The 16,358-nt window shown below is 32.7% G+C and overlaps 1 protein-coding gene across 1 annotated transcript in view; it reads right to left on the bottom strand.

The window, feature by feature from the left end:
- LOC148274530 (inactive ubiquitin carboxyl-terminal hydrolase MINDY-4B) overlaps positions 1-16,358 on the bottom strand; it is a 151,804-nt gene that overhangs the window by 25,724 nt on the left and 109,722 nt on the right. The window contains exons 6-10 of the mRNA XM_088236977.1: positions 10,789-10,859; positions 9,295-9,442; positions 6,207-6,338; positions 2,304-2,383; positions 225-359 (exon numbers count right to left, since the gene is read on the bottom strand). Of these exons, the coding sequence (XP_088093103.1) occupies positions 225-359; positions 2,304-2,383; positions 6,207-6,338; positions 9,295-9,442; positions 10,789-10,859 (566 nt within the window). The remainder of the gene's footprint in view (positions 1-224; positions 360-2,303; positions 2,384-6,206; positions 6,339-9,294; positions 9,443-10,788; positions 10,860-16,358) is intronic.

The following is a 16,358-nucleotide window of genomic DNA, read 5'->3' as shown; positions in this document are numbered from 1 at the left end:
ATAAAATAAAATAACCCCTGGGGGTGTAATATCTTGTTCATGTTTTATATATTTTATTAATAATAAAAAATATGAAAAATGAAATGGAAATACCTGAACATTAAGGTAATAACTAAAATTTACATAGATACTGGATGTATAAAAATATATTTGTATTTGAATAAAAAAACATGGACCATTTATGAAAAATATATAGATTAATAAATTTACTCTGTAAAACTTACTTGGTGTGGATCAATTTTTCCAGGGGAGTTGCGTTGATGTCGTCCTTAGAACTGGAACCCCCTTCCTCTAAAGCTCGCGTGTCTACCGATAGGGCCACGTGGCATCCGCCACAAGTGTAGTAATATAAATCAAATCTAAACAGAACAACACTAAAATCACCTTAGGAAAAGAAAATATCTTAATTAAAGGGAAAATCATAGAATTAAGAAAAGTCCAGAAACCGTATTCGCACATCAAACAGAAGGCGACTCAACTACTCATAAATGAATGGTTTACGTTTTGACCCATTAGTTTTTTTGTAGAATTCGCTAAGTACGCAACTCCTGATTCGAATTTAAATATCCCGTGTTGTGTCCTTTTAAAGTGTAGAAATACTACTAGGATCTTAAAAAAACATGATGCAATCACATTTCATATGTAATTATCAAATGAATGTGTTTGTCACAAATGCATTACTTAAAAATTGAATTATTTTTCCATCTGTCAGGACGGAGTTTGGATTTATTGTCAATAAATATAACATAAATATATTGTGAATAAAATGAATAAATAAATATAAAAATAAACACAAACATGTATTTTCAGTTTTATAAAATTAAGGTAGGCGAATTATGAAAAAATAGATTGGAATAACCCTGCAGTGATAAATACAACGGTACATATTTAAAAGTAATTACAATGCAAATTAATATCCATTTGGCATTTTTTTACCTAAGAACGGCCTATTATTTTGCTGCAAACTGTAGCTAACTTAATACCCTAAAGTCATATAATGGTTTTCCTATGTTTGGGCTCCTCTCTAGGTTACGCATTATTACTCTGAGATCATATTATATTTGTTGCGGTACAGTTGTTAATTTACCAGCATAAGGATTACATTATCCCTAATATGGCAAGCCTTTGGGCTGTAATTAAGCGTAAAGTTTCGAGAAATGTTATTATACACATATTAATTATTCAGTAACGAATCGATATGCCATTGGTGTTACAACTTCAAGGGTTCTGTACAATATCATATCGAATTGAATACTTAAGATATCAATATGAGAACCGTGATGTCAGTATACCAACAGATCACGTTCGAGTAGGTACGATTCGAGGATCCCGGAAATAACAGTATCGAATTAATACTGATGCGTTAACCGATTATCATTATTCGATTATATTCATGATCGGTACCGTCTGAATATTTTTATATAGAAAAGTAAATATCGGTTTCGTGATGTAATGGTCAGCACGGCTGTCTACCATGCAAGAGGTCTCGGGTTTGATCCCGACACGGTTGATATGATATGAAATATTTATTTAAAAGTATGTTTACATTAGAATCAATCATAGTCAAGTCAAGATATTAAAATACACTGCGATTGGTGTACCAATGCAGTGTCCTATACACAATAATAAGCGGAAAGGATTAGGTCCATATTCCTTTTTCATAAATGTTTTTCCTCACTGTTGTAACAAATTGAAATTTAGAAAAATCCCTCGGGAGGAAATCTAGCATGTCTGCAAAAGTTTAGACATAGATTCAAAACATTTTTGAATTAACTAACTGGTAAAATAAGAAGCCTAAAATTTTTTTTTCAGGCAATTTTCACAAATTGGTTCAGCCGGATTTTGAATACTGTCAACTGGCTGGCTTCTCCTGAAGAGTTTAAAGTGGTTTCCTCTTCACATTAGCAAATGCTGAGAATTACCTGATTGGCTCTCATTAGAATATCCTTCCTGATCCCAACAGTTTAGCTAAAATAAAGTAAAATAATAGCAGATAAATCATATTTTTGAAATATAAACCTTGTATATTATAAGCAAGGTAAAAAATAATGCAACTCTCATATAAAAAAAATAAATAAAGAAAATGGGCCGTGCTCAGGTCGAGAACTGCCGAATCGATATTAATTTGCATTGTAATTACTAATGTACATAAATGAAATGTTACTAATTAAGTAGGAAATATGCAATATTGCAATGTAGAACCATCTCGTGTGTGCAATAAAACAAGAATCCTACTCTCGAGAAAATCAAGTTTTAAATACACGTTATTTGACTGATTTAATAGAAATAAAAACAATGTTTACCTTCTTTCAGCGTGATAATTCCTTAACAGCTCTCGGTTTGTGTTAAACATCATACCAAAGTGTCCGGCACAGAAGGTTACCTGAAAAAACATTTCTCGTAAAACATAATACTTTCGTAGGATTCACTGGAAATCAATGCCCACTGTCATATGACCTATCTATAACAGGTAAATAACTAATGACAATGTGTTGACACGAGCGGATATCAAAATTGCTGACAGCTATGAAAATAGTACATAAACTGAAGATCCCACTAGGAAGTAAAGTATACACTAGCCAGTTTCAGCCAATAAAACGAGTTTTGACAGCGGTTTCCGTCAAAAATTCGGCTCAGCCGATACCAGCGGTCGGGATGTGTCGGATTACGTTATACTCAAGTGCATCATTTGGCTCGCGACTCTAAGTTCTCGTCAGTTCTAAGGACTTTCATACATATATTTTTGTAATTATTTTATAGTTGATAAGTGAAAATTCTCATTGCGTCCATTGGAAGAACTATCACATGTAAGTTATATGTTTAACATAACAACGAACCAAAAATCAGTAAAAATAAACAAACTTACTTATTGCATTTATGTCATTGTGTACTTTATTTAACATTTATTTCAATGAAATAGGTTTAATAATGAAAACGCAACGTTAAAAGTGACTTTTAACTTATTTAAATAAATGTCGGTTTCAGCTAAAACTAGAACAGAAGTCGAAATTCCGTTTCGTTTTCTGCTGAAAATCTTGTTTCGGTCAGTTACTTATATTTTTCCCTGTCAATATGACCACGGCTTTTCTGGCAGGATTGACCGACAAAGAAGAAGGACTATGACATGATTTTATCTCGGAGGTCTTCAGCCTTTTTGAAGTCAAGGGCCGATAATACTTTAGTTTTTGTTCGGCGGGCCGCAATACAAGGGAATAAAATCACTCAATCACTTTTAGAATAATAATATACAAGATAATGGAATATTAATACACCTATTAATATTCCATTATAAACTTGTAGGTTATTATACCACCCTACCCCGCTGGGACATACAGGAGAGGGGGTGCAGTAGGGAGGGGGTGTAAAATTAAGAAGAAGAAAATAAAATCCCGGGCAATGCCGGATTAAGGCAAGCTCGTTAATTATAAAATTTTACTAAGCTAGCAATAGGAAAGGATATAATTCATATTTAATCAATGACGTGTTTGGCATTGTTTACTTCTAACTAATTTGTCAATAATTACAAAATATTTCAATATCATCGATGTATAAATCTGTAAATAAACAACCAATTAGGGCTCTACTTTAGAACAACTTATTTGTCAGCATGCGTCACACTCCGAGTATAAACACAAATTGGTACATGATAACATCACCAGGTTCACTAGTATGAAGGGCTAGCTGTTCCTAGATATTGAAATAAATATGGCAAAAGGACAATACAGGCAATACAAAGTACCCAAAATATTTTACATGTTATCAAACAATATTAAAAATAGTGAGTTAAATACAGTAGTAAGACGTATAATCAATATTTTTTTTGTATTAGTGATAATTAAATAATAATAATAATGTAATCAAATATGGTATTATATGTAATATTTTTAAATTCGTCTCCAATACTAGAAAACAGTGGTCGAAACTCGTCTCAAAAAGTGTATACGCATGAAAAAAAAAATCCACAAATTAACCACTCTCTAGGGAAAGATGTATATAAGATGTATACCGCCAGAGATACAATATTTCAATATCATTGATGTATAAATATGTAAATAAATTATCTGTTAGGGCTCTATTTTGGTACAAATTAATTTGTCAGCATGCGTTGCACTCCGAGTATAAACACAAGTTGGTACATGATTACAACAAGAGGTTTACTAGTCTGGAAGGGCTAGCTGTACCTAGATATTGCAATAAATATGGCAAAAGGACACTGCAATACAGTATACCTAAAATATTTCACATATTACCAAATAATATTAAAAATAGTAAGTTAAATACATGAGTGAGACGTATACTCAATGTGTGTTTTGTATTAAAACTAATTTAAAAATTTTAATAAAGTAATAAAATATGGTATAATACGTAATATTTTTCAAGCAAAATTATTATTAGTGTATTAACATATTACAACAGAGACGAAGAACATTTCAGAGAATGTAATATATAAGTCTAGGCATCTACAGGGCTTATGACCTGTCAACGGCTGGTTTAAGTGGCCACTTTACTGAAATAAATAATGAAATAATTCAATTAGATGAATCTCACCCGCATAAATAAAGGTTTCAGCTCTTTAACTTCACAAACATCAACAGATGAAAGAATTGAAGGAATATATATATGTTCAAATATGGGCAGAATGGTAAATGTTACACAGTGTGTAAAGTGGCCACTTACACCAGTCATTGGTCATAAGCCCTGTAGATGCCTAGACTTAAATATTACAACAACAACAACAACAAACCATCACGCCGTTCCCCCGTAGGGGTAGGCAGAGAGGATAGAACGCCATAACACACTATCTTGGCATACAGACCTCGCTTCCTCTACATTAATACATCTTCTCATGCACGCACGCCGATTATTCCTACTTTTGACATGTCCATCTTCAAGTATTTGATGGACTTGATCGTGCCATGTCTTTCTCGGTCTTCATCGTTTTCTGCATTCATCAACATTTGCATCGTAGATCCTTTTAGCCGTTATTTCGCTGTCCATTCGCTCTACATGTCCAAACCAACGCAGCACATCTTTCTCAGTCTTCCTCGTTTTCTGCATCCATCAACATTTGCATCGTAGATCCTTTTAGCCGTTCTTCCGCTGTCCATTCGCTCTGCATGTCCAAACCAACGCAGCACATCATCTCTGTTGTAATATGTTAATATAAACAGCTCCCCAGGGAGTTGAATCCGGTCCTTGTCTACAAAAATTTGGACACACTCAAATATTGTTGATTATTAGTGTAGGTTAAGTATGAAGCAATTTATTAGAACCTGTTGACGAGTTGTATGTATACGATTCAGCAGGCTTTTATTTTAAGACTATTGAATAAAAAAAATATTTGCCCCAATACTAGTCATCGCAATTCTCAAACCGTTCTCCAGGTGATCGTTGGTAATTCTGATCCTTGTCTTGGACTTGACGTTTGTCGTTCGAGAAACCAATTGTTGGCATAGATATGTGGTTCCAAAAAGTGATGTCATTTCAAGTGCATGATCTTTGACTTTGGGAAAATTTAAAATGAAAAGGAATTTTGAATAAGACTTGAGCAAACCTGCAAACACATCGCAACACGCGATCCATTATGATAAAGTTTATCTCATAGAACTATGAAATTTGTCTAATTTTTGTACAGTTCTTCAAACCCCGATTTCGCACTTTTGAGTTGCCAGTAAGAATATCATTGCCATCATCAGATGTGTAGGAATAAGTAATTGAGGGTTTAGTTGAAGTTCCTACCCCAGTTAGAGATTAACAGAGAAGACACAAGGTTGATGTTTAATGCGTATTTATAACATGGCGAATAAAATACAGCACTTGGCTGTGTAGCGCGAGCGTAGCAGCGATGATGGGTAAAAGTAACTGCACTTGAACTACATGCTGGAACTGTGTGCTGTCGTCGAGCTGGTCTGACGTGAACTGAACTGACTGATGTTGGCTGCGTCCTGTGGTCTTTTTATAGATTATGTTCTTTTGTAGTTAATTTCTTCATGGTAGGGACGGTGTGAATGTACTGTAGAACTATGCTCTCCGATTTCATGTGAAATACTCAGAGTTGCATTTTACGAATGTATTGGATTCGATGGAAAATGATGACATTGCATCGTCGGTCATTAGTCTACTTCAGGTGAACTTATTTAACACGTGTGTGTCATCGACTGTGGACTATGGACCCTACAAATGTAATACCATTTTTAATTCCATACCCAAATCGGAAGCCTCGGCGTCTTCAGCCTTGATCCTGGTGGTTGTATTTCCATCTCCGGCTGTTCTTCTGTTCCCTTCCACACCAGTAGTCCGATTGAACTACGAGATAAAACGCCATATTGTGGGAGTGCCTAAAACACATCATCATCATCATTAACATAATCATCATCATCATTAACATAATCATCATCATCATTATCTTTCCCCACCTAACGGTGCATAGGGCACTGCATTGGTACACCAATTGCAGCGTTTCTTGATCATTTTAGTTACATGAAGGTAAGATGATCAGTCTTACGCTAGAGACTATGAAATATTCTAGTGCAAAAAACACCATTTTTAAAATAAATATTTCATATCAACCAAGTCGAGAATCGAACCCGAAACCTCTTGCATTAATAATCCATGTCACTCCTCATTATGTAAATTATCATCATCAATCTCTTTCCACACCTAAAGTAGGTTTTACATATTTCGTAAAACCTACTTTAATACTACAATAATAAATAAATTTACACCGTATTAAAATCATCATTCCCTTTCCGCACCTAATAGTGCATAGGTTACTGCATTGGCAGAACCAATCGCAGCGTATCTTGATCATTTTTATCACACGATGGTAAATGATCAGTCTCACGCTTCAGTCTAGGGATGATGAAATATTTTTAATGTAGAAACACCCTTTTAAATAAATATTTCATATCAACCATGTCGGGAATCAAACCCGAGACGTCTTGCATGGCCGGCAAACGCGCTGACCATTACACCACGAGTACAGAATAAATATTTTTCTTTTACGTAATGGGAAACGTTAATGTAAATATATTTATTAAATTTATATTGAAAAATTGTATGTAGTTGTAACATTGTATGCTTATATTTTTTTATCTGAATAAACTAAAAACTCTAATGATTAGAATTTGTTCAAATGTATATACACTTATTTTTTACTATCCACCTCATTTATATTGTTAAATTTTGTGGTTAATTACTTCCTAGGCCTTAGGGAGTAATTAGAGCCTAGGGGATGATATCCTGTCCTAGTCCACAAAATAATTGACAAGCGCAAAAAAATATTTAAAGTTTTTTTCAGTTTATGTAATGTTAATACGGCAATGACATATACTACTGTATTTTTTTATACTTTTTTTAATTTGCGTATAGTAAATATATTATTTTTAAAAATCACAATACAATAATAAGATACAACAATTAGTTCATTAAAACAACAGCAAACAACGGCAACTGTAACATTTAACTAAAATAAAACAGTAACAATGTAAAAAAGTAACATATCTACGTTATGTTGTGTTGTGGAGTGGTGTGTTGAGGGGCGATCTGACGCATATCGCTTCCGTCTATTTTTTGTAGTCAGCATTACATTTCTCTACGCTTTAAATCTGTGCCGGAGTGATGGAGCGGCGCTGTGGCGCATTCCAGCAATGTGTTTCTAGAAACGCCTCCTTAACGCGTTGAGTTTTAGGATTCTGGTTGTTGTAGATTTCTGGGCTCCTACCCCAGTTAGAGGTTGACGGAAGACACGGGGTAGCTGTTTAATGCGTATTTATGACACGGCTAATAAATAAGGAATTAAATTATGTCGCGCCAATGTTACGAAGATGAGGTGTTGAACTGGCTGCACTGGGTCTGACTATGGTCTCTTTATAGACCACGTACTTTTGCGCTTCATGTGTCTTTGTTAGGAACGATGTTTATGTACTGCAGGACGAAGCTCTTGTGTTTTGCGAACTATTATGTATTGACTTAATGTTATTGAATATTTGCATATAACCACTGACCGACTTTCCTATGTCGACCGATTTCGAGACGTACCTGTCTATTCGTCAGGACACCAATTTAACCAACATACAAAACCCACTATACACCTTCACCATAGTTGTTGCAAAAACATATAAAACCAAAATGACTTGCATTTTAATAAGCACATGCACTGATTAGAACAAACATGCACTGATTAGATTTTGAAAATATTTTATGTTGTTGGAGAAATAGTTGAAAAAGGGGAGAGGGGATGGAAGGAGGAACTTTAGTTTAATAGGTTTTGGGTGACCATTACAATGGAACATGGAACATTGTTTAACGGGCTATATTGAAAGGTTGTTTGATTATTGATCAAAGAAACATAATTTTTCAAAGCTTTCCTTATGCAAAATATTTCCATATTATTTACTTTTTACTTTTTATTGTATATTTGTAAGATTTTACATTCTGTATTTTATTACAGACATGATTTAATTTGATTTGGTGATTCAACAACTATAATGAAGGTGTATGGTGGGTTTTGCATGTTGGTTTGATTGATGTCCTGACGAAAAAACGGGTACGTCTCGAAACCGGTAGACGGAGAAAAGTCGGTTAGTGGTTTCATATAAATATTTAATAACATTTAGTAAAAATTTTCACCACAAAGTTAATGTTTTAAATATTAATAATATAATGTATTGAAATTAATAGGAAACGCTGAGTTTCTTCTTGGATTCGTTACACTGTATTTCAGGTGAAATTATTTAGCACGTGTGTATGTCATCGATACATAGACCATGAACACCGAACAGATTCACAGTTCACAGCTACGCAAATACATTAATAAACAAGCTATGTAAACACGATGAATGATCGCCCATGATGAAAAACCGTCGACACACCACACCACAACACAACACAATAATGTAATCCTAGCTTAATATTGCATTTCATACAATATTTTAATGCTGTTAAATATATCGAAATTTTAATCTGAACGTCAGAGGTATAGAATCCTGAGCGCCATTTATTGTATTTTCAAGAGAAGCCAAAAACGATTTCCATGACCGAATTTAATTTGAATCTATTTGGTTTACAAGACAAAAATATTTTTCAAATTGATTTATATACGGATTACTCTTATTAATAATTAGCTTAATTTGCAATTTAAATACTTTGTATGCTCCCAATAACTGCAACTATTTAATCAGTTTTATAATAAAAAAAGAGAAAAAAAATATCTGTTATCCATTAAAAATTGATTTTATGAAAATGACGCTCTGACTTACAGAAATGTATTTTTATTTTATTATTTTGTCTTACATAATGATCTTCATCCCCCACGTAGATGACTCCATTGTGAAGGTATGGAGTAGCCCTTCCAGTAAGAATGAGCATCACAACATTCATGGAACCTTCCATCTGTGCTGACACCAGGTAGCTGCTTTTGTCGTCTAAATCCTTTTTTATGCTGTATTCATAGAAAATAAAAAAACGGGAAAATCTATCTTATTACTGCTGAAAAATATAGTATTTGTTTGACGTCGAATTGTTTAATAATTAAAATAACGTAATTTTATTTTAAAAAAACATTGTTTTTTTAATTCCTTGGAACATGGAGGAAAAACATTTTCGAGAAGGTAAAATATATGTAAATATTATTTCGCTCTGTTGCAATATATATATATTTCAATCTTGACCTTTTCTGTGCTGCTGGGTATTATTAAGGCTGTTCCCAAGCAGGCCGCGAATTTTTAGACAATTTTTGGAAACACATTTGAACCGCTGGTGGTGTCGTGTTCATAATTTTAATAATTCCTCGTGTCCTAGTATTTCATTTGACTTTTAACAGATGTCTATGAGTATGTGAAATCTAAAATCGTTCAAAATAGGGTCAAAGCACGAGTAAATGACCACCCCCCAGTAAATGACCATTGGTTAATAAAACACAATATAATAAGAATTGCTACATGTGTCCAGTCAAAAAACTTTTGACACTTGAAGCTATGGCAAAAGAAGTAGGCGGACACATATTTTAGTAAGAAACAAATCTATCAGATTTGAACTGTGAGTTGTCAAAATATAATAGTGAGTCTTCCTGTTATTGTTCTAAGATTGATAGTGTTTTTATAAGGAAAGGTATGGTAAGTGATTTATTTGATGTTTTTTTTATCCAATTCTTTGAATATATCCATATTTTAATGTGTTTGGGTGTTTTATAATGTTATGATGTAACTAAATCTCAGTATTATTTTCACTGGGGCTGGGGCAGTAGTGGTCATTCACTGGTGATTCTGCTATTTTTTTAGAGAAATATTAATTATATTTGTAATACTCGTATTTTAATTAAAAAGTAAAAGTACTTAGAATTTTTTTATTTTATTGTTTTCTTTTATTTCGTAGGATTAAATAATTAAATGTATACCTTTAATGTGGATTTCACTACAAGCTGAACCTTAAACGGTCATTCATTGGTGCTTTGACCCTATTTTACTTTGACGCGTTACGCGCGTACAAAGGCACGCGTCTTTCCGCTTTTTTGTATGGCTGGCCCGTAGAACCAGAAGCAGTATTTCACTTAACTAGTTATAATTACCGAAATAAGGGTGAAATCTAGCCTCATCTTCAATCATTATCATGCTCGAACCAGTGCAATTTTATTTTTTCAATTTACATTTATGTGTGCAGATGTAGAATGGAGACACTCCACTACGTCACATTTAAAATGGGTGTTTTTTTTTATTTAATGAGATTATTATAATCACATAAATGAAACAGACGAATTTGAAAATTTTATAAATATGTTTTCCCACTAACTTTTGTATTCCACGGGAAAACATGGCCGCATATAGTAACAATAGAGCACCATACCCAGGCTCTTCTTCAAACTGAAAAAGAAAACAAAGTTTATAATATAAGTATAAACACCAGAGATGGAGAATTTCCGACAAGGAAATTTACAGTCAAGGCATTTACAAGACGTGTAGTCTAAATATTTTAAGACAGTGGAATGAATCTCACCCACATCAAAGGGTCTTTTCACGTTTTTTATTGTAGACAAATTCTGGATTTTGGCCTGACGGGATAAATATTAATAAAAACAATTATGAATATTTCTTAACCATATTATACAATGTGATGAATACAAAATAAAACAAAGGTATACATGGTTAAATGGTGGACATATTGCCACAAGCAATTTCTTACAGCCTTACCTAAAATAAATTAAAAATACCATAATAATATAAATTATTTTAAAAAGACAAAAAATAATATCATCATCACCATCATTCCCTTTCCGTGCCTAATGGTGCATAGGGCACTGCATTGGTACACCAATCGTAGCGTATCTTGATAATTTTTGTTACATGAAGGTAAAGCTATCGGTCTTACGCTTCAGGTACCAGTCTAAAGACTATGAAATATTCTAGTGGAAAAATGCCTCTTTAAATAAATATTTCATATCCACCATGTCGGGAATCGAACCCAAAACCTCTTGCATGGCAGGCAAATGCGCTGACCATTACACTGCGAGAAAAAAAAAGTATAAAATAAAATAAATGAATAAACAATTAAATAAACAAGTTTAGAAAACACATACAGTCAAACATTTTTATTATAAGATTGTGGTGTTTTTTGCTAACAATAATTACATTACTATTGTTTTTTTTAAATTTATTAACAATACTTTTTTTTATTAATCCGTTTGCGCGCGGTGATGTAACATCGTGTTACCACTAGTAAAAGACGGAACATTCTAAAGTTCAGACATTAAAAAAACGAAAAGTACATATAGACATACTGTTTAATAATTATTTTTCCATAATTTATGCTAATAATCATATAATTTAGTCGTATTATAGCAAAATAATTTTTAACTCATAAATACGCCGCTCATATTAAGCGCGTGCGTTTCCCATAACTTTCATCAACCGACTGAAGACTGAATCTATTTCACACATCCGCCATAGAACAGCGTCTCTGTCTTCCTTGTTATGGGTTTTATCTTCGTGCTCTTTCTTAAACAGATGTGTTGCTGAATTAGCGAACATTAATTCTTCGCGTAGCAAGGATAAATATTTTTTGTATTAACATCCAGCATAGTTATACAAAATTTTACTTTCCAAATCCGGTGTGAAAATGTCCATGTGAAGATTACAAAAAAAAAATCACAATTTCAAAAAAAATTAGAGATATATCAAGTCTGATATCTTATATAGACTAGGGTGATATCACACAGCCACACAAGAGTAACCTTTCTTTTTCGGGATTTTTATCTTGCAGCAGCCATTTAGTCGAAACCACTCCTAACACCTGGTTGTCTAAAAAAACAACAAGTGTATTTAAAAAATTACAAATTTAATTATGTTATCCATAAAATAATCTCTCAAATAAAATTTAATTTTCATTAAATATAATTTACTATAAATTATTCATAACGCAACACTAAAATATTATAATTTTGTTTAATTTGAAATAATTTAACCTCATTAATTCGTATATTTAGCAAGTCAGATAATCAAAAAACTAAAAGCTTCACACATCGTGAAGAGCATTTCGAATTAGGCAATTTCATTTATTTTAATTTGATGTTGAACAAACTAATGCAACAGTAATCAAATAATTATATTTTATTAATGTATTATTTTGATGAGGAAAAATACATTTTATGAGTTTATATTTATGTATTTATGTTCAAATCATTAACTTTGTGTTTTACATTTTAATTAATGTTAGTAAATATTTATATTTTACCACTTACAGACTTTTTATATCTACCGGTTTCGAGACGTACCCGTCTCTTCTTTAGGACTTACTACACCAACATGCAAATACTAAAATACACATTTACCTTTACCATCACCGTATTATACAAAGTATTTACCAAAGAATACATAAATTAGATGTAGAGTTCATGGGGTTGCAAACACCACCAAGTCTGAACATGCACTAAAACTAACTTAATAATATTCAACTTTATGTTTTTAGGAGGACGGATTTGAAGGGGGCGGAGCTAAGGGGTTATTAAGGCCATATTGAGGAGATATTTGAGTATTCATTTTGGTAACATTATTTTGATGTTTTTTTAATGTGAAATATCTGTGTATTTTAGTATTTTCATAATAGTGTAGTGAGCTCTGATGAAGAGACGGATACGTCTCGAAACAGGTCGATATAATATAGTCGGTAAGTGGTTTAATACAAATATTTACAAGCATTCACTGGATTTATTTATTTAGCTATTGTAATCAGCATTGCAGGAAAACTTTGCTCGTCTGGTTATTAATACCAGAAAAACTCAAATTTTGCGCGACAAATCCTGTCCTGACCCTGATCACCCTTTATAATAATGGGCAGAGAATTGAGAACGTCAACAGCTTTAAATACTTGGAAGTTCACATAACTGATGATCGAAGCAAGCACAAAAAGCTCGCCGTCCAACTTGGAATTGCTGAAGCACATTTTTACATGATGCGTGTTGTTTAGAACTCTAGTATATACTTGGTCAAAATGAAATACTGACTATCCAACTCTTGTATAATGCCAGTACTCCTATATGGGTGCAAATCTTAGCAACTTACTTAAGCTCAAAACACCAAACTTCTGAGCTTTGAGAGTAAGTGCTTGAGAAGAATATTAGGCGTAAGGAAGCTCGATTTTATGGCTAAGTCCGAGAACGAACGCAGCAGCCATCTGTAATACGAGATGCGGTGGTGGACCTGGCTCAGGAGAACCTAAACCCAAGTTGCATCTTCTTTACACCTGCGTTCTTCCGTCAACCCGCAAGGGCCGGCCATGACGATCTTTTGGCTTTATTCGGCGGAACGAGTTGTGGTCCCGTGGCTAGAGTCTCGGACTCACGGCCCAAAGGTCCGTGGTTCAAATTCCGCTTTACCCTAACTTAATTCCCAATTTCTAAAAGTGAGTATTTTACAACTCGTTGAAAATGGCCATCCAAATTAAGCTTTTGGGTAAATCATAAGAACGCAAATGTTTATTTTAAAAAAATATATTCAAAAAACTAAGCGAGAAGGCCAGGGTACTGGCCTGCGATAGGGTCTTCCAGAGGCGTCTGATGATGTTCACGTGCTCTACTTGGGAGCGGATGCGGTTAAAAATTTGTTAAATTGAATTGATTTACTAAATATGATGTCAGGGAAATTTGAAAAAAAAAAAAATATACCATTTTGTACAAACACGTTGTGAAAAAAAATCCTGAAGAAACAAATATTCAAAGCATCTAACGACACTTGAATTAGCCTTGCAAATTTAAATCCCCTTTTTATAGCCCATCAAAATTTAAAATTCTCTCCGTCAAAATTTATAAAAAGTGTCACATCATTCTTAGAAATCTTTAAGCTTCAGAAATCAGCTCATAAAAAAGTTTTACAAGAAAAATATGAAGCGGAAACTAGAACTACTAGAAACTATAATTCTGGATACAAGAATTTACAATAAATATATTATTTAAGATATGTATATCGCAAAAATCGCTTTTTAAATTTTCTATAATATTTCCAGAATGCAGTTCGATTCAGAACCAAATTATGAAACAGTATTCTAGTATGTTGGGAATAACGTGCGTATTGCAGTTGTATTATTAAGATCCAGGTTAATTTAGTCACGGGAGTGCCGCTAGGAATAGCAGGCGATGCTTTCAGCAGTATGAAGGCAGTCTGGAGATCAGATGTTTACTTAGTGCAAACCAAATGGCGCTTGCATAACGCCTGCATAAATAACACATATCCCCCTTTACGGATGCTAATTGTGGCGCCTCACTAGGACCTAAACAGCAAAGTACTAAGATTCGAGAATAAGAGTAAAAAATAATTAAACAGCAGTATAATTCAAATATTATTAAAATTTATCAAGCCATAATCACAACACTCGCTTTACTTATAATGATGGTTTAGTGATCCTTAAAATAAGTCATAAATATGGCAGTAGAGCATTGAATCATATTGTACCTTACATTTTAAATTTAATTCCTACTGATCTTAGATTTATTAATATACTAGCGGACCCGACAGTCGTTGTCCAGCCCGAACGTTGGCTTGCCTGCTATTATCTTGGAAAAATACTTTTCATCTAGGTACTTGTTTGTGATTTTCCAAAACTAAAAATTGTTGAATTTAAAAAAAAAATGAATTTAAGTAGGTACTTGTTTATGGTTGAATTCCGAAACATAAAATAAATATTTTTTCAAATATGGCATTCTTTTTGCAAACGTCAAACTCCGGTCGTCTCACCAGCAAAGGGGTGTACTTACGTAAGAATACGATTTTTAAAAATGTATTGAATTTAATATTATTTTAGTGTTAGCAAAAATCCAATAAAAATAAATTAATGGGTTGAAATTATAAGGGATTAAAGGAAAGAATCTGATTGAAATCCACAAAAAAAAAGTTTGTAAACATTCAAATACAAAGTTTTTCTATACACAAAAAAAACAACATCTTTCCATTTTTTTTCAAATGCATTCTCCTCAAATGCAGCCTTGGTAGATCGACGAATAAAACATTTTCGCTACTAACTTTTTTTTTACAAATTCGATTGAAGATTTTAATAGCTACGAACACGCACGGTGCAAAGATCTATATTTTTCTGAAAACCGCACGTAAATCATTTAACTGTTTAGGAGGAATACGGTGACATCACACGTACAGAGGAATTATATATATATATAAAGATGGAACGATGTAATAACTTATATTTACATATAAGTTATTAATTCTAAAGTACTTGGTACACTTCCACTTATTTCTTACGGGCTTCTTCAGACTCTTCAGATGCCCATTAGAGAGTGAAAGCGCTAATTGGTCAAATAAATAAGTGGAAGTGTACCAAGTGTTTTTAAATTAATAATTCATATGTAAATATAAGTTATTACACCATTACAATGGAATTCCACCAAGAATTGTAAGTAAATAATTTAAATAAAATATATGGAACCAAAATTAAATTGAATTTGAAAAGAGTTTTTATATTCATTGTAATAAAGAACTGGTTCAAATTTGATTTATTTGAATATTGTTTTTTTTTTTCATGATATAAGTAATTGTTTTTCTTATTTTTTTAAATATTTTTTTTCGATTGCGCGGATACAGTTCAACTACTGCTTCTTATTTTTACTGTAATTGTTTATGTTAAGATATATATTTTAGATAAGATATATTTTTAAGTACTTAGGATTAATATTTATTTAAGTAAACTTCACCAACAAGCCACAAAAAGTGGCTCGGTGAGGTTTTTGTATTTGTAAGGTGTTTTCCTTGTTTGTGTATCTTAATGTATATCTTTGTGTACTTTTTAATGAAATAAATCAATAAAAAATATTTTTTAATGGACCATATATTGCGGAAACCTCATAAGAATCTTAATCATGA

Source organism: Micrasema longulum, unplaced genomic scaffold (genome assembly GCF_059751315.1).
Source record: "Micrasema longulum isolate JH-2025_06_02 unplaced genomic scaffold, ASM5975131v1 h1tg001630l, whole genome shotgun sequence".
Classification (NCBI taxonomy): domain Eukaryota; kingdom Metazoa; phylum Arthropoda; class Insecta; order Trichoptera; family Brachycentridae; genus Micrasema; species Micrasema longulum.
This window is presented reverse-complemented; position numbering and strand designations above follow the sequence as displayed.